Raw genomic sequence first — 20594 nt, forward strand, 5'->3', positions numbered from 1 at the left:
TTAATGCTGATTCACCCACACACAAATCCATTGTAAAGTGGCATAGAACGTTTATTGAGGCGGGGTGCATTTGTGATCAGAGAAAAGGACATTCAATGCGACGTCCAGTCTCCGAGGAAACTGTGGAGGGCGTAAGAGCAGCCTTCGTACACAGCCCACAGAAGTCTACACGCAAAGCTAGCAGAGAGTTGCAGATGCCACAAACAACAGTAAGCAATATCTTACGCAAGCGTTTGCGGTGTTACCCGTACCGACTGCAGTTGGTTCAGAAGTTATACCCACAAGACAAGGTAAAGCGCTGTGAGTTTTGTGAGACTATGCAAAATTTCATGGAGGACGACGAAACCTTTCTGACGAAGATCATTTGCAGCGATGAGGCGACATTTCACTTAAGTGAAAGGTGAATAGACACAATGTAAGGATATGGGGAACCCAGAATCCTCATGCAACTGTAAAAGTGGAACGTGACTCACCGAAAATCAATTTTTTTTGTGTAGTAGCAGAGCGTCGGGTGCACGGTCCGTTCTTCTTTCAGGAACAAACAATTGCAGGTGAAAGTTACTTAGCATTGCTACCCACATAGCACACTACGTCCCTGGGATGCACCATTTTGATCCCAATCATCCCATTTAGTTTCCGGGATTATCGGGACAACGAGAAGACATCCCATGGACGTCCTGCATGGTACGTCCTAAAGGATTCCCATGTAGGATGTCCACGGGACGTCCCTGATGAGACAGGAGGTCCGAGGGAGATTCCACGCCGGACATTAGTAGGACCACACATACGACTCTTACAACGACAAAATTTCCACAGCATTATGTGGCAATAGCGTCACAAAACTGGTCCCCATATCTGCAACATTAAGAATTATGTTATTTTCATTAAGAATTACGATTTGCGAAGCTCATTTTATTATTTACGTATTGGTAGCATTAGTTTGTAGCAGGCGACTTCCTCAGCCAATCAGTGACCACAATTCAAAAGCGAACCCACACAACACCGTACATGTATTATTAGGTAGATAGTTCTAATTTATATATATGAAGAATTATCTGATGTAACATCTACATATATATTTAAATTCGGTGTTAGCCGTTCCTCGATTATCCGTAACGCATTCACTAGGTGGCGCCCATGGCAACTAGTTCGTGCACACGTCACCGGTCAGGTGGCATTTGTTTCCGGATAGAACGTGTGTTGTGGTTACTAGATTTTTGTCTTCCCTATAGAATATGATAAGTCGATATTTGCTATTAAGAAACATTTCTTCGTGTGATTAGAAGGGCCCCAAAAAAGTTGGTGAAACATAATTTACACTGTCTGAGCTGAGTGTTTTTGCTATCTTATGGTTAACGAACTATGAAGAAGCTTGTGTTATTTTGCAATTTGGATGAAGAATTTGCCTCATCATTACAAACTATGCATTTTATGTGGCAGATGTGAAAAGCACTGGAGTACGTTAACGCCGTGTATCATGAATGCAGTAAGTGAATCTGTTATACTTTTTTGTACTAGAACTGTATAAGTATTTTTTAAAAAGGCATTACTAGAGCAGATGATTCTACCAAATTTTGATATTTCTACATATTCAGGTGAGGTTAGGGCTTTTTATTTGATTTAGCAGAGGAAGTACTAAATGACTACTTGCTACTTGCAGATTGACTTCAGGAGGGCTAAGTATAAATATAGTGTAGACGTATGGCATACAATATAGTGTATAAAACACGAACTAACTTGTACTAGATAGCTACTGAAAAGCACGAATGCTATCTAACCGAGTCAGGCCAGGAGCGCAGTAGGGAGGCCCGAGCGGTCAGTGAGGGAGTGCATCTATACGGAGCAAGCGCGTTAATGACGGGGAGTGCCCACGTAAACGAGCAAAGTGGAAGAGCACACTTACACATATAATACTTTCACTATCATTCAAAACTCATTTCAATATGCTGTGCACTGACAGTGATTACTGTTATTTACACTCTATTTTTTTTTTTACGAAAAGTATTTCACATCGTATGCTACCTGGGTTAACTGCCGCAGATGGCAGCCCCGAATTACAAGATGTACGGAGAAATGAAAAGATTCAGACTAATGTGATAACGAGAGTAACAAACATGAGAAAGGTCATCACTGTAGGGTATTAATAAGGGAGAAAACGTAAGTTGCATTGTGGAGTGTGTGTGTTCGCGGATTGATGCGCTATGAAGTGAGGTGGCAGTAGAGCATAATCTGACAGTGTTTCAAACACACTGTGTTAACTAACTTAGGATATGTATGCCGCTGAATTATCATATGGGAATCAAGGTGGGACAAAAGCAGCCCTCTGTGGGGCAGCTAACCCCTTTTGCTCGCTCAGCTATTTCGAGACGTAAGTAAATAACATTTTTTATCAATAAAGTCGCGTGTAAAAGTGGACTAAATACCACGTGACATTATGTCATTCTCGTGTGGGGCAGCTGCAATGTAAATTTAACATCATATTTTCGGAAGACATGATATTTAATTGGCCGCATTGTTTTAGTCATTGGCAAGAGTTTACTTAGGCAATTTCATTCAATTGAATCGTTCAAGGACCCTGTTCTTTATAAGTCGAATCGGTTAGAAATTATGGTGGTTCCAACTCTTGCCGTAGAATCATTACAGTCGGAACCACCATAATTTCTAACCAATTCGATTCGTAAGGAACTGGTTCCTTGAACGATTCAATTGAATGAAATGGCCTAAGTAAACTCTCGCGTAGTCATTAATGAGTAGTGTGTAGTTTGCAACATTTTACAGTTCCACGGTACTAATTTTACGCAGTAAGAAAGTAGGATGTAGGAAAGAGCAAAAGAAGCATGAAAACAAGAAATATTTGTGATTAATAGTGAATAACGGAGGCCAGAAATGAAACAGGGGTAAATGTAAGTAAAATATATGAAAGTAAGAACAGATAATTGTAGTACAACCTTGAAAATAGATTCATGTGGGTTTTATCCAGGGCAGCCATCAGCGGCAGTTTAGACTTACCTATAAGTTTCTATTTGGTAGAACCTTCTGCTCGAGTGAACCCTTAAAATATTCATAAGACGTGGAAGGGTGCCATAATTATAAAACTTATTCGCCAGCGATGATTTGTAACTCACATACTCAGGGGCGTCATTTCATACTTTGCTTGAGGGGGACAAGAGCACCACCGACATAAGACTTTCACGTTTTGTACTAGTATATTAGTAGACAATTTATTAAAGTATATGTATTCCTCAAAATCTTGCCCCCTCCTGCCTCCCTAAATGACGCCCCTGCACATACTTGAAGGTGAATACCTCTATATTAGATTTAAGAACTTTGTACTTTACAACAGTCTTTCTGAGGTAGCTTTTTTTCACCGTGCAGTAACCACTATTGCCATTAACCGCGATCACTGGTGAATAAACTTCTTTCGTGTTTTACTATATGATAGTCCAACTTTGATTTTCGGTTGTCTTTTTTCGTAAGGTAAAATAAAGGTTGGGTATTATTTAGGTTCTTTCTCAATTACTTTGCTGTGGCTCTGGCTCAGTTTGCAGTGATTATGGGCCGTTATTTGTAACTGTAATGTAGTCATTGATAAATGTTATAGTATCTGATAACGTGTGTAATGTGGGTAATTAACACCCTCTGGTGTTTGAATTATGAAGTCGTCTGATATATGTTTCTGGTATTGTAGTTTGAACGGTGTGGACGTATGCATAAAACACGAATCAATCTGTGCTAGGTGTCCTCTAAACAGCACGAATGTTGTCTAACCGAGTCAGAGCTGGAGTGCAGCAGGGGGCCCGAAACGCCAGCGAGGAGTGCTCCCTCAGGGAGCAGGCGCGTCAGCGTTGCTGGGCATATACTTATACGATACCAGATGGTGCTAGTATAGTTTTGACGCAAACACATTTTGGGACATTTACACGTAAAAGTCAGTACTTTGCGTGAAAATACATGTTTGAACCACCCAACCGATCTCAATTAAATTTTCAACGTGAATGAGGTTTGAACCTGGGATGGCTTTTATCTATTCATTTTGACTATAGAACTTAGGGGAGATATGAAAATCAATCTACAGTGACTATGAATGAAAGTGACTATGTGACTTCATGACTTCATCACTCATGAGTCACTCGATCAAATTTTGAACATACACGAGGTTCGGGCGTGGGATAGTTTTTATCATATCACTTTGACCGTGCAGCTTAGGGGGGGAAAAGACATTTAAAAATCATCGAAAGTCGAATCCATAGTTTTCGGGTCGCTGAGAAGAATACTAATACTTCCAATGCCGTTAAAATCCACGTCACTAAAAAAAAAAAAAGTATATTTCACGGGCATCAAACACGTGATGAGTTGTGCATTTAACATTTTTATTTTAACACAGCAAAGCGGATAATCGCTGCTAGTTTTCAATAAAGATGAATCGGTCTTAGCCATAGTTCTTTTGAGTGTCGATCAGTGTGATACTCGTTCACTTTCGTAGAGCTCTTTCGTGACCAAGCAGTTAGAGTACGCGCCTTTGGCGTGCGAGATCCGGGTTCGATTCCCGGCGGGAGCTCATGTGGTTCGGATTCCACGTTAATCAGTACGTCTCATATAGCCTCGCTGCTGAAAGGGACATTAAACTCAAATTCTACTCAACTCAACTCGTTCACTTTCGTTTCTCACTCCACTCACTCAACGCACTACGCAAATTGTTCTGTTTGAGCTTTATGGAAGCATCAGTGTTGCAAATATGAATGGTATTTTTTTTAACAGAAGAAGAAACGATAAAATGGAAAGGAAAGAATTGAAGGGCTTCGTGTAAAACAACCCTTGTCAACCCGTCAGGAAATTGTGTACTTTGTATTTTATGAATAGTTTTTGCTTTCTTGCTGTCCGAAATGTAAAATTTTGAACAGATAAATATAATTATCGTATGTTCTAGAATACCTACAAAGTAACAGCTTTCTAGAAAGTATCGTAGTGTGTATTGGGGAACGTTTTCTTTATAGTCTCGAAAATGTTTGTCTTTGACAAGGGCTGTTTTTCCTTAAAAAAAAAAAAAACTTCAGTAGTTTAAATGCCTACTTCTGGCTTTACCGTTTCCCCTTTGTTTCCGAGATGGAAATATATTTATATCGCTCTTATAATTTCTACAATGAATATCACATTCTATATACAATACTCACGCGGCATTGATGGCATTGGTTAGAGGGTGGATACAAACCGTGCTCCAGTTGGCTATTCGACACGTTTTCCCTATATTTCCTCAGTCCCTTTAGGCGAATGCCAGGATATCTTCTTCCTTACCACATCAATGAGAACGGGAAACCTTTATTTTACTTCGTTTCATGTTCTATAAGTAGGCTTAAGAGTGTTCATTTCGAGTTTATATAGTAGGGAATTTTTAAGCTGACCTGATTCTTCTGTGTATGTGTGTGAATGTGAGAGAGATAAGTTTCATTGTTTTCTATTTGTCTCATACTACATGTGTTGTTTCCTGAATTCCATAACATTAAGTGAAACATGAAATAATCCACATATTCCCGAATTATGTTTCGACACGGATTTCTGTGATATTTACAAATATTAATTAGTTTGTGTCAATAATTGCTAAAATGGTGAAAATAGTTGGATATTTCTAATGAGGGCATCTGTATGGTGATGGATCGAAATCGACCCCTTGGGAATATCGTGGCTAATACTCTGGGTCGTTTTCGACCCCGTGGAAAGTTATGTATAGGTGGGTCGAAAACGACTAAATGGGTTTAAGATTGGAACGCCCGAGTTCCGACTGAATCAAATGTCATTCACTTTGAAACAATCGTTCATGACTGACACATATCTCAAGGTGACGTTTAAGTCGTAACATTGTGATTTTCGCTCTTCCACATATTTCACGTTTATCGTTTTTACCTTCATATTTTGATATACCGTACAAAAAGTAACTATAGATTTATAAAGCACATGAAAGAAGCGAAACCAGATAATTGTAGTGACTTTTTTTTTTTTTTGATACAGCAAGCTTACATCCATCGTGTGAATTAGCAACAGATGACGAAATTGCTCGTGGTATCAAGGACGTCATGGCGAAGATGGACGGAAAAAATAAATGTTTGGATACTCCCCATGGTAAATCAAGTTCATTTGAAGATTCATCTTCGTCTATCTAGAAATATTAGTATGGTACGTGACTGCTTCTTCTGAGAATACGTTCTTAGAAAAAAGTAAAGAAGATTTGTGTAAGAAGAGTGTAGTTATGCTCTTCCGTGGTACGAGACCGCTTTTTCTTGAGATCTGTATGTGAGTTGACTCTTAGAGAAAGAAGAAAGATAATGTGCGTAGTATAAAAAGCAGATTCTTTTTTTTAGATACAGCAAGCTTACATCCATCGTGTGAATTAGCAATAGATGATGAAATTGCTCGTGGTATCAAGGGAGACATGCCGAAGATGGACGGAAAAAATAAATGTTTGGATACTCCCCATGGTAAATCAAGTTCATTTGAAGATTCATCTTCGTCTATCTAGAAATATTAGTATGGTACGTGACTGCTTCTTCTGAGAATACGTTCTTAGAAAAAAGTAAAGAAGATTTGTGTAAGAAGAGTGTAGTTATGCTCTTTTGTGGTACGAGATCGCTTTTTCTTGAGATCTATATGTGTGTTGACTCTTAGAGAAAGAAGAAAGATAATGTGCGTAGTATAAAAAGCAGATTACACATTCATAATTTCACTGTTAATATTTTGTAAGAATTGTCTAGTGTTTTTTTTTATGTGACCGCTTTTTGTTGAGCTTTGTTTATTACTTGGCATTCCTAGAGATAATAAAATAAGTCTTTTCTAACAAGTGTTTAGTTGTGCTCTTTTTATGGCCTCCGATTTGTTTCTGTCAAGATTTCAGCACGTAATATCTGCGACACTACGTAGGGGTGAAAAGCTGAGAAAACGTTTTTTCATTCAATGGCAGGAATCACCCCTTAATATTTTCCATTGTCATCCGAACACGCTGTATTAGCGATAAGTCTTTCATCACTTGGTAGTGATAGTATAAAGTAATATTTCACAGTTTATGTTTTTCTATCATGTATATTTTAGAACTTCAGTACCTTTCTCATCGTTTTTTTTACCTGTTATGAATATTCAAGAAAATGCAGTTTTTTTAATAAAAATCAAACTATTTCTCATTGCGCATTGTAATTGTGTTAGTTAATATTTTGATACTAGTTGAGCTCAGACTATATTATTATTATTATTATTATTACGAAAGTGACGTGTAATATGTAATTCACAACATGTTTCTCGGTATTTCTAATTATTTTTTGTAGTGTAGGTGATTTTCACCAGCATGTCTTACATATAATAGAAATTAGGAATACCTGGCAATTTTGTCAATAATTCAATTGCTACATGTTACTTTCATATCATTTTAAGGCTCTGCTAAACGCTCCTTTCACATTTCTATTTTTGAAAAAAGCTGGGAGAATTGAAGGAATAATAGATTTTCGGAAAGTGGCTCATATAGTAGCCATGGAACTCTCTAATGTGAACGAGAAGTTTTTAATAACTTATTTGTAGTTGAGATATTTGTTGCAGCCTATGACGTCATCATTTGTGATCTATTAAACATCTCAATACAACTGAGTTATTCAAAAAAATTCTTAGTTTAGATCGTAGAGTTCTATTACCATTATGCGGCCCCATCCCAAATTCCTTCTATTTTGTTTCATTTTCCCACAATTTTCGAAAATAAAAAGAAGTGGCAGCGAACGTTTAGAAGAGCCTCAAAATGTTATCCAATGAACATCCCGCTAATAGTCCCATAATCATCCCGATTGTAGTCGATATGTGGAAACTGGTCGTCCAGCTAACATCCCATGGACATTTGTGGGATCAAATTTGGAGCTCCATAGGACACAAAACGTTATACAATCAATATCCCACATTGGACCCTATGTCATCCTATGATAGTCGATTCACATACCATTGTTATCCCAAAGTTTATTCATGGACATCCCTTTGTGGTCCTGTTTAATATTCCGTTTACCCGCGGAGGTCCCGCGAGCACATTCGGATAATCCCGGGATATCCTGTTATCTATTGCAGGATCAGTCTCGGACGACCAGTGGACGTCCTTCTGCTATATGGAATAGTCGATTGACATCCCATTGTTATCCCACGATTTACCAATAGCCATCCCTTTGTGGTCCCGTTGAAAATCCCGTATCTCGGGATGTTAGCGGAAATCCTGTGGAAGTCTTCGGAGTATATTCGGATAATCCCGGGATGTCCCGTCGTCCGTTGCGGGCTCAGTCTCGGATATCCTGTGGACGTACTTGTGCTATGTGGGTAGTAACTGATTGATTCCGCAACTTAGTAATGCAGAGATAGACGATTTCGTTCTACACCAAGATGGAGCGCCGCCACACTGGTATCATGCTGTACGCAGGTTTCTAAACGAGAACTTCCCAAACCGATGGATAGGGCGCTCTGGAGTCAATGACCAAGTTCTTTGCAAGTGGCCTCCAAGATCACCCGACCTCACAGTTTGTGACTTCTTTCTGTGGGGATTTGTGAAGGACAAAGTGTATGCACCTCCACTGCCCGCAACTCTGAACGTTCTCCAAGAACGCATCAGTGATACTGTCAACTCCATCACACCCGATATGCTTCACGAGGTGTGATTGGAGCTAGATTACCGCCTCGATATTTCCCGCGTTACAGGTGGCGCGCACATCGAGTGTTTGTGATTTTAATTGTTGCTACAAAAACATTTTGAGTTTACGTATCACTTCAAAATTTCAGCAAAATATTCCTGGGACTGTTTCTGTGCTCACCCTGTATATACTGTAAATGATTCTTGATGCACTGCATCTGGAACACAGGTGAGATCCATTCTAAACACCTACATTTCGCTGATTGCCCAGAGGCAGATTCTTTTGTCTCGAACTCCTTTAAAGAAATGTTTTGTGTGTGGGGTGGGGGGTGCGTGGGTGGTGACGGGGAAAATATTTTATTGTTGTTACACAAAGAATTTAAACTAGAATCGAATGAGACATAAATAAACGAATGATTCGGAATTCGGAATACCATGATATTGTATTTGGAGTCTAAACATGAATGAGGAGGAGTATATTTAACTGGAGAGGGATAATGTGTCAAAATGAATTTAACTATATCTTATAAAATAGATTATTAGTGTTATTCGATTTATGGCACCTCATATATTTCCGACTGGAAAAAATAAACCATGAGATAGTGGTATTATAACCCTTACATATAGCATAATATTATATTTAAGCGATATGTACGTAAAGATTTTCGTTACAATGTCAGTCACTTAATTACTTGTGTTACTAGCATATTATTGAAAACTATTTGAGTATTATTCGTGTAATACTAGTGCAGCGAAAATTTTAAAGAAAGGGGGCACGGTGTCTCAGTAGTAAGGTGCTTACCTCTGAAGCATCTAGTCCTCACTCGATCACCGGTCAAGTAAGTTTGTGGTGGACAATATTTTCGTGGATTTTCTAGGGGTATTCTCGTTTCATCTGACATTCACAAGAGGTCGATACGTCCTAAAATGGGGACCAATTAACCTGTCCAAGGTATTTATCTATCTATCTTTATATACCTATCTATCTATATTTATCTACCTATCTATCTATATTTATCTACCTATCTATCTATCTAGATAGATAGATAGATGGATGGTTGGATGGATGATAGGGAGTTTCAATATACATAGTTTGACTACGGGCATATAATTTGAAGTACTGATCAACTACCTCCATAAAAATTGTTGGGAAAGCACCACAGGATTCTGAAACTTGGATATTTGGATAGGGCAGATAATAGTCCCAAATAGAAGTCTTGACCCGACTACGAGAGGTTCCAAAGTTAGTGAGCTATGTACCTGGAAAGCTGATTTTTTCATATTGTTGATAGCCTATAGCTCCGAGGGGAAGCATTTGTGCACCTTGGTTAGTCTATACATTTTGTCTTATCTTGGTGCCAGGAATCACTTCCCAAACATTGTCGGTGTTATTCTGAAATACCTTCTCTATATATGGATATATACATAATACATATATACACCTGCATATACGAATAGGTACGTACTAGAAACAGGCATAATTTTCATTTCGGACGTGTGGTTTCAAATTGGTATTTAACTCTGAAATCATTTCTGATCATAGCAGTGTAAACGTTTAAGCGTCTTCGTGTATAAATGAGGGCATTCCGAATAAGTGTGACTGATGTTTGAAACGTGAGAGTTTATCTGGGTTAGTGTTTTTAAGTAATTCAAAATATAACTTTATATTTGAAATGTTTCCTATATTGAAGAAATGATATTTCCGTGGTTAGGCTCGAACTCTCACCCTTCGATTCTCTAATTTCAACATTATTTCTAAACCACTTAACCACGAAGGAAGTTATGACAGAATGCATTTTAATAATACTAATAGATTCTCTAAAAGCGCGGTTTTCTACTTGGAGTTTTAAATAACCATTTTCTGTTTTTCAGTAATTTTAACTAAAGATATTTCATTTTGCATATTGAATAGTGCATGAAGTGGGAATTGTATGATCATCTCAGTAATACATAGGTACTTGTTCTTTAAACTTTGTGAGTGTCCCTAACACCCGTGCACTGTGTCGTGTCGAGTCATTTCCTCTCAAATTTTCCCTGGAGTATTCTTTAGGTAAGCATTTGAACGACAAAGGTTTGATAATAAAAGATTCCTCTTAATTTTGTAATTTTGCTTTACTTTTTTCTCAAATGTCATGTAATTATTCAATATTACACTGTTTTGTTAGGGAAAGCACAAAGAGGCAATAATATATGAAAAATAAAACACTGAGTTCCTATTTAAAATATGGAAGTTACAGTTTTGTGAACTTTTTTGCGGATGACGGTACAAGGAACTTTGCAACACTACAGGCAACATTTGAGTTTGTGAAATCATGTTCCTTCATTATCACTGCGTTGGTCGCGCCCTCCACCTTTACGTGAGTGGTCGCGCGTTCTACTATTGTAGAACATCAGTATTTTTCTATAGCAATATGATTTTTAGCGATATTCGGTCTTGAGTATGTTAGTTATAATATTATACACGTTTTTAAATATTTTAAAATTATTTTGTTTGATTAATGCAAGAACATTGACAGAAAACAAACATTTGGTATATCGTATTTAATATATGACAATGTTGAACTGAAAATCGAGCAAGTGTTTCGGTATAAGTGTTCATATAACAGCATAAATCTTTTTTATTATACATCGTACAGGTAGAATGATTTGATGTACTCTTTTTGAATGACTGCCTACTCCAAGCAATCGTCACACACGCTTTTCTGCTGGTCTGGGCACACAAAGCTCTGGCATTTTCCAAACGTTTTTACTTGTTGACTTGTTGCGAGAATGGCAACAAAGGACACATTTTCCAAACCCAGAATCTCCGTCTTGTGGTAATGGAACACCTTCATTGAAGCCAACCAGAAGTCTTCCTCTACGTCGAAGCTCGTTTGGCAAGGATTCTACGGCTAAACGTTGGTTTATTGCTGGTTTTATAAACCTAAATCAAAACCTAGATCATGGGGGAAATTCTTTCGTCTGACACTCTCATTATTCTTACTCGCTCTAAATATATTAAGAGCATTAACACCAGCTACGTTTTTTTCTCAATTCATCGTCAATTAGGCATAAAAAAGATCCCTTGCGGGCCAAGCCTATGAAAAGCTGGTATTTTATTGAAATTGCGAGTTCGTGGGTATCTTAGCACTAAGTGGTCTACATACTGGCGAGAAGGTTCTACGTTCTTCTCTCTACCGATATAAAACGCACGAGTAATCGAGAGAACGTGGTGCAGCAAGATCCATGACTTGAATACTGGCTTGTACTGGTATGTTTTCTTCTTCTTCTTCCGGTATATTGCTCGTTCATCTTCAGTATCACTGCACTCAACTTCAAAATCTTCCTCGAGCTCCTACATGTCTTCAATCAAAATGCACTTTCACAGTCGCTTTCAGCCTCTACTAACTAAAGACGCACTTGTTCTCTGTCATGCACTGACATTTCATGTATTACAAACACGTATTCCACAAAAATAACGTGAAAATGTAACACGAAATAAATCACTAATACGAAACAAATTTGTACGCCAATAGTCGCGCGATCTACAATAGTAGAACACTTATGAAATCATGGAACAAATCTGAGCAGGTGCAAGAATAAGCGCTGAAAAATGACTTGAATGTACAGAAGGTTTTCGCAGAAAGGTACATAACCGCTTAAGGCCGAGCACGTTGCCAATTGCTCGGGATTCTAAAAATAAAACACCTGTTCTAGAATAGTAGAACGCGCGACCACTGCAGTGTTATTAATGTTCAACGTTATGCATTAGTGTTGAAGCATAATATTTAGAATTTAGCAATCCATAGTTGTGTTAAAACTTCAGAATAATCTGTTTATAGATCTTCTTGGATTATCTCGTACTCCTCTATTGTGACATTGTGTACCAAGTAGAATTTCTTAACATGTAGTTATATAACCAACAAACGTGAAGATAACAAATGAAAGAGGAGAACCAACGAAGAAATCACGTCACTTTTTGGTTATTGTTATGTTTTACATGTTATTTAATTGTTTTAATTTTCACCTTCAAAAGTGGTTTCAAGAGTGTTTAATCCTGTTTTAAATATTAATAATCGTTTCTGCAAACTGAATCTTATCAATTTAATTTTATTTGAAGTTAATATTGCTTTTACTATGGAAAAACAACTATCAATTTCAGCATAATTTGTTTTCCAGTGATGGTAAAAATATTCTCTAATGAAGGATTTGAAAGCTTATGTTATCCTGTAATTGTAATTAAGATTGAGAGTGTTTCCCTATTAGTAATTGATGAGTCTTTCTATATTATTCATTTGTTTACGTTTCGTGTATGTTCCTAAAAAAATTTTTACGAATTCAGTATTTTCTCACAAATTTTGTTATTGTATATGTTACATTTTAACAAAATTTATTCTCTTACAGTTGGATAATTTTATTTCATTTATGAAAGCAATTAGGCATTCACAGTACGCCTGCTCTTTCTCAGAGTCGATTATGTCATTCAGTTTTCGGTCACTTCAACTATGTTACTTTGTAATGCAGGTAAGTACTAAATTTTTATTTAATTCAGCTTTGAAATGAGTCAAGCGTTCAATGTTTTAAGATTGTGTACAATGAAAACATTTTTCTAATTATATTCAGCCAATGGAAGATAACGAATCAGAGAAGTTGACAATTTTCTCTCTGAATACACCTGTATTATTCTTTTTAGAATGGGATCTAGTGCAATAAAAAAATATTTTTCATAACATACTTGAAAATTTATACTATATTAAATATCAAACGAATACGTTGTTTCACCAAATTTATTTTCAATAAGCAATGAAAATTTGTCTTTCACTTCATTGAACATCACATGGATATTAGGTTTGATTGATATTTGATTAAAATATTTAACACTTGTACACCCAGCCACAAAAGAAATTCCCCCCTAAACGCTCTAATTCCATTACTTGGGGTAGAGGTAATTTGCAGTTGTGAGAATACCTAGACAGATGCAACCCAACTTACACGTAACTTTTCTCGGCACTGACAGCAGTTGGTAGCCCTGATCCAAATGTTTATGCGAGTAAAATTGTAAAGTAGGTGACTAACGAAACAGTTCTCCATTTTGAGATCAATCTCTCTGGTTCAGAGCGTCTTGTCCAATGAACATCATATGTTAATCTCAATATTGTGTATGTAATGTATTTTTTCATTTAATACTGTATAATCAAAGACATAAAAACACTGATCACGTATGAATCAGAAAATGCTTGAAAGTAGCTGAAAAAATCAAATCTAGAACAACTGCTAGAAATAACTTTGTAAATGATTGCCTCCATTGAGAGACCTTCTCCAATTCTCCTCATTCCAACATCTTCTGCTTTCTGGTCGAAAGAATATCTTGCTTATCACACTGAGTATGCATTGAAATTGAAACAAGAAAAAGCTTCAGCACGGCCGGGAGTCGAACCCGGGTCCACCAAATAAAAGTTCAATACGTTAACCACTTTTTTTTTAATATATTTATTGAACTGTAATAACTAGTACATTGCAAACACTGATGTTACATTACATGAGACCAGTATACTATGGAAGCTTACAAGATCACTTTGAGGAAATTAGCAAACACAGATGTTTCATGCAGATTGATCATAGGAAAAGTCTTATGAGCATATTTTAAGTATAAATAATATTCCTCCACTGTACACTTCGGCATAGAGGACATAGTATAATAGATAGTATGCCCAATAAGCCAATTAACGGCATTGAGTTTTGTATTGGGATACCACACATAGTCCGAAAAGGCAAGTATACGGCGATCAAAATAGTTAGCTGGTTTACGACAGATCACCGCAAGTAATCCACATAAAGAGGTCCAGATGCGAGTCGTATCAGTGCACTCCGACACACGATGCAAAAGCGTATCCAGTCGACCACAGTGCACACAATTAGGAGATTCAGAACGATGAATAGTATGAAGTCGTTCATTGGTAGGGTGTAAGTCATGAATAAAACACAACCAAACACTACGAATGTCCGAAGATAAAATTTTGTTGTGCACATTTCGCCAGATCGCATGCCAGTCATAGGTGGGAAACTTATGACAAATTCGGGGTACAGAATGACACATAGCACTGTTGATTAAAGTGCCATACAACATTTTAGTGGACATGGTGCAAGCCTCGGGTAACGGTGGGGCATATGCCCATGCGGAAATGAGTTCCCGCACATATGCAGGGCAATGAGGAAAAAAGCGAATGTATGGCGGATTATTTTCAGTTAATGAAACAGTCCAGCACGATATCCATTGCGATGTATGTGAGTCAGAATCAAGAAATAACTTCAATCCATTACGCATATAAAGAGCTTTGCATTTTTGTCTCACATTAGTAACTTGTAATCCGCCTGTAAAATATGAGCAATAGGTAACATTTCGTGGGAGTCGAAAATAAAATCCACTCCACAGAAACCATCCTATGAGAGAGTCAATCTTCCTTGCGTAACACTCAGGCAGAGGAAAGATCTGAGCTGCATACCACACTTTAGAAAGAATGTAAGTATTAACAAACCAGGTGCGTTGGATCAAATTCAAGCTCCGACCTTTGTTGTCGGCGCTAAGTAGGCGTAGGTTCTGAAGAATAGGGCCCCAAATTATGTCTGTCATCACGTTAGTTCGAACTGTAAAAGTAATACCAAGTATTTTGACGTGGTCATTTATCAGATACTGGTGGTCAATAGAAAAGGGTGACGTGACCATGGAAGCATTATATAACAATAACGTCGATTTATTCACATTGATTTTTTCACCACTCACCTGCACGAAAGTCTGTAGACACTGTTCAATATGCGCAAACTGCTCATTCGTAGTGAAAAGGAGTGTCACATCATCAGCGAAAGCTTGAACATTGATATTTAGAAAATCATGATTCACGGATGAGGGGATCGACATTAGATGGTAGAACAGAGGTTCAAGCGCCAAACTAAATAAATATACAGATAAAGCACATCCTTGTCTTACTCCACGACTTATGGAAAAGGGCGCTGTAAGGTGGCCATTTATTTGCACACGGGAAGTGGCTGAAGAGTACAGTGCACGAATCAAGTCAATAAATGAATCAGGAAACTTGTAGGCTCGTAGAACAGCGTAGAGATAGTCGTGGGATAAAAAGTCAAAAGCATTTTGAAAGTCGACTGATAATAAACATGCAGGTATGCGCTTAAATTTAAAATATTCAGAGATGTCACGGATCTTGCTAAGAGCAGAAAACACATTCTTGATGGGATGAATTGCTGCCTGGAAATCACTAATAATCCCGTGACAAACAAGTTTCAAGCGTCGTGCTAAAACTTTAGAGAAAAGTTTCATGTCAGTATTGAGTAACGTTATAGGACGGTAGTTCTGTATGGTCACCGGACAGTTCGTTTTAGGTATGAGAACAATGACACCTTGATTATCAATGAAATTGCGATGCCTTAAGAGCTCATTAAAAAGGTGGCATATCTCCGCTCCAACAATATCCCAATAGGAGATGTAGAATTCATAAATTAGTCCATCTGGACCGGGACTCTTGCGGTCTTTACATGTACTCAATGCTTCTCGGACTTCCGTCGGAGTAATGTCCGCCATTAATTGTTGGTGTACGTCGGTAGACAGTTGGGGCATTGTCTCCGGGAAATATGTCTCTAGTGCAGTAGCATTGATTAAACCAGTACGATATAAGGAAGAAAAATGTTCATACACATGAGTCTTAAGATCATTAAGATCCGTAACTTCGCCAGCACCATCCACCGTAATAGCTTCAATGTAGTTCTGCTGACGTCGCTTCTGCGAGTGAATATAGTGGTAAAAGGAGATGCGTTCAGATTTACAAAATGAGGCAGATGTGGAAGCCGTCTGATAACGTTCAAGAGCCCGAAGTTGTATGCGTGTAATCTGCGCTTTAACCCTATGAATATGACTGAGATTTTGAGGGCTGCTGGGTTGAGACCAGAGATCGTTTAATACAGCGTAGTAATATTCTAATGTCTGATGAGTCTCGCGCTTAATTTCTTTTCCGTACCATTGGAAAAAGCGTTTTATATTGGGTTTAACATAAGAAGTCCACCATTCAGAAATAGTTGAAAAGTAACGTCGTTGACGTACCCAAAATTGCCAACGTTGACGAAAATCATTCCTAATGGTAGCTGGATGGAGAAGTTGAGCATTTAATTTCCAGTAACTTCTACCATGCGTATGCGAGACACCTGTCGGAATTTTAAGAACGCAATAAACCGCTGCATGGTCGCTAAATGAAACTGGACATATGTCCGTTTCAATTATATTTGAACAATGAGAAGACGTTATGTACCACCTATCTAACCTGGACATCATATGACTATTCTTAAAAGTAAATTTAGGCACAGTCCAATGATTCCACCACACATCCCTTAGCCGCAGCTGTTGGATAAGGCGGGTAAAAGTGACACTCGGGTGGAAGATACCAGTGGTATCAATTTTTCGTTCCAGTACATTAAAGTCACCAGCCAGAATAATAGGATCACAATTATCTGGTAAAATCTGCACAATTTCCTCGTTATAAAAATGATCACGAGAACGCCTGTTAACTGTTCCAGAAATACCATAAACGTTCACAATATTAAATCCATCACAAAATAAACTGATACCACGGCCAGAGGGAAGTCGCTTAATGCGTTCTACGACAATACCCTTTTTGATTAAAATAGCAGTACCCCGATTGTTGGGTCCGATATTCACAATTGCATTGTACATTGGCAGAAAGTCAAAACATTCAAAGCGGACCTCTTGCAGAAGAATGATGTCGTAACCACTTTGCATAACAAAATTTTTTAAGCTATTTTGTTTCGCTGGATGGTGAATGCCAGCAATATTAATTGTACATAGACGGCGCACGTTAGGTCTAGTAGGAGACGTAGCACCTGCCATCAAGTTAATAAATACATAAAATAAAAAAGCAATCTGAAAAAATAACACCAAAAACTGGATAAGTTGTGCAAAAATACACCTCACTACAGAGGGGGGAGAGGAGAAATATTGCATCCAACTGAAACACAATCTCCACCACTCTTTCTGAAGTTTGAAAAGAAAGAAAAATAAAAACATAAATAGAAACAATTCGGTAAACATCACGTGAGAACTGTACTGCAGGGAAAGCAGAAAATAAAATATATGGCATAAGAACCCGAAGGCACGTGAACGGTGTTGACGAGAAGCTATACACAAGAACTTACGAAGCAGTAGGCTCTGGTTCACCACTCTGCTCACGAGACTCGCGTGTAGCCGAGAAGTTGTTACAAACCATGTCAGAGTCAAGGTCACCACCGCCGCTATGTGTTTCTGGGTCACTCACACTATCTTGGATTGCTTGGCTAACACTGTCTGTTTTATTTGAGAGCACTTTTCGTTTTTTACGTAACGATCGCCGTAGTTGATTTCCATGAGCACTAGTAAAGGGCAAAGTAGATTCAGATGCATTTTCAAGAGTTGAGACTGATTTCGTAGTAAGCTGAACATGAGAGGTAGACAATGGGACATCATCCTGCGACGTTGCCAGATTGGGCGGGGCAGTTTGTAGCACTGAGTTGGTCGAGGGGCACTGAATCGGGTTAACACAATCTTGTAAGGCCGTAGTACTTGGCTCAGGTTCTGTTATGACATCATGACATAAAGTAGGAAATTCTGTAGGATCATGCACCAAAGGAGGGGGAGCTCGAGACACATCACGAACACTCGTGGAAACACTGGGCCGTAAAGAAGGAGACTGTGAGTTTAACGAGTAATGCGGGGTTTTCGGGAGATTACCAGTGGATAAAGCTGTCATACGAAGGTCGCCCTGTTTGGGCTGAGGACGAGGTAACTGACGAGGTGGTACCTTGCATTGGGAAACAAGATGATCCGTACTCAAACAGCGGAAACAAGTATGAAGCTGTCCAGGATACACAATTGAAGCCTTATAACCCATGAAGTGGAGTTTAGAGGGTATATGTTTCCCCAATTCTATATAAACTGCGCGAACACCATTCAACACAGGGTATTTTAAGTGAGTGCCCCACTTTTCATGTACTATTTGTTTAATCTCACCATATTCACGCAAGGTATCACGTACTACATCATCACTAAGTTCACACGGTAATTCAAAAATACGGACTTTAGTATAATTAGTAGTAGCATCCAATATATTCACCACAGAGGAAACACCAGTCGAATGACGGAAGGGAACAGAGTCTGGCAAAGTACGTAAAGCTTGTTCAAAATTCAGAGCTGTATCCAGTTTAACATATACACAGAAGTCTTCGTTGTGTAATTGAATTGCAATCACTTTGTTCATCAAATCGGAAAAATTTTCACTGAACCATATGTGTATTTCAGCTGGTGACGGTCGTAATTGTCTGAAATTCTTGTCAAACTCAAATTTTAACGTATTCTGTCGAATGGTATTCATAGCGTAGGACTACTTGACACAATGTACAGTAATTAACACCACTATACAGTCCTAAGCACAGGACAAAAAAAAACTAAAGAAAAAAAACAACAAAGGAAACTCTGGATATGCTTTCACGGAGCGCTCAAAAACACCTCCACACACCATGAGAACTCACGGTGAACCACCACTCATCCAACGCGCCATTTGATTCTCCAGCCAAACTAACATGTAGTTAAAGTCGTTTCATGGAAAAATATAAACAAAATACTCAAATATAACAAAAAATTATGAAAAAAATATAAATAAAAATATAAATAAGAAAATATAAGCAACTTGTGTGAGTGTCTTAATGATTTACTCGAGATTTCCTTGTTTAACTCAAAAACAAGTTATATACACATTGCTCAGTGAAGAAAGTATCACGAAATGTTCTCCGGTTGAGCCTACGTCATCGCAGAGCCGTAACTTGTGGACCTTAAAAACAAACTCGGATTCTTCTTAGAAGCTCCCCGCCGTTCGAGGGAGCCTAGTTTCAGACAAAATTTTCTTATTCCATATACCATAGGAACATGAAATTAGAAATGAAGCATGGAATCGGGTCGTTACATGACATAAACAAAACAGCACACAAAAGGTAAATAGAAAAAAGATGAGTCGTGGACCCATTTGAGTAATATTTATTTGTATGACTTTGAGATTTATCAATATTATCCCCTTAATAATTTTGCCATGTTTGTAATAGGCCCAGGGAGTAACTAACGGAACCACAGACCTTGCCGTGCGGGAGGGCCCACAGGCTCCGGTGAGCTCATAAAGATTAAGAGAAAGTTGGAGAGAGGGGATCAAATAATTAGAAATCAACTTTTTCTAGGGGCCGAAATAAGCCTATTAATACTTGCTCCCCGCAGAAAAGAGGAGTTGATTTTGAGTTTAAAGTCCCGTTCAGTAGCGAGGCAATATGATACGTGGACCTACTGATTAACGTAAAATCCCAACCACATGAGCTCCCGCCGGGATTTGAACCCGGGTCTCCCACGCCAAAGCTACTCCCCCAGAAAAGAATCTAAGTTACGGCGGTGGTCATCGGTTGCAGGGATGGTCCCGACTTACATTACATTTCGTCTTTAATATAACTTCTAATTCCCAAAGAAGAAAAGACGATAAAGTTATTTTCACATTCTTTAAGTTGTATCAACACGTGTAGAAATAGACTGTTCTATGTTCATGTCCCATAACTACTAGTTTATTTTCTTATATTCATATGAGGAGTTTGTGGTGAATTGAGGCCACATGATCATGAGGCCAGAGGTGGCTGATACTATTTGTTGCATGGTTGTGCAACCGGATATTTTTTTAATACTAAAAATATTTTTAAGTATTAAAGTAGTGTATCAGTGAAAAATAAACCTCTGCTCTTGAGCACAAAACGGTATTGATGCATTTCTAAAAAAAACATTTAAAAAACGGAAAGAAAGAGAGAGATTTACATTTCCAGTGGTAACGAACGTTGCCACTGAAAGCAGTAACATTGAGCATATGGCAGCGAGCTCCTATCTCTTAACATGGGGAAG

At 38.1% G+C, this 20594-nt stretch overlaps 1 protein-coding gene across 1 annotated transcript in view; it reads left to right on the plus strand.

Moving 5' to 3' along the window:
- Positions 1 to 1179: 1179 nt before the first annotated feature.
- The window catches only part of LOC145683429 (uncharacterized), a 341599-nt gene continuing 322184 nt past the window's right edge, over positions 1180 to 20594 (plus strand). The window contains exons 1-2 of the mRNA XM_081754761.1: positions 1180 to 1486; positions 13019 to 13138. Of these exons, the coding sequence (XP_081610887.1) occupies positions 1394 to 1486; positions 13019 to 13138 (213 nt within the window). The 5' untranslated portion in view covers positions 1180 to 1393. The remainder of the gene's footprint in view (positions 1487 to 13018; positions 13139 to 20594) is intronic.

The sequence above is a fragment of the Thermobia domestica genome, chromosome 4, assembly GCF_964235325.1.
Source record: "Thermobia domestica chromosome 4, izTheDome1.hap1.1, whole genome shotgun sequence".
Lineage (NCBI taxonomy): Eukaryota > Metazoa > Arthropoda > Insecta > Zygentoma > Lepismatidae > Thermobia > Thermobia domestica.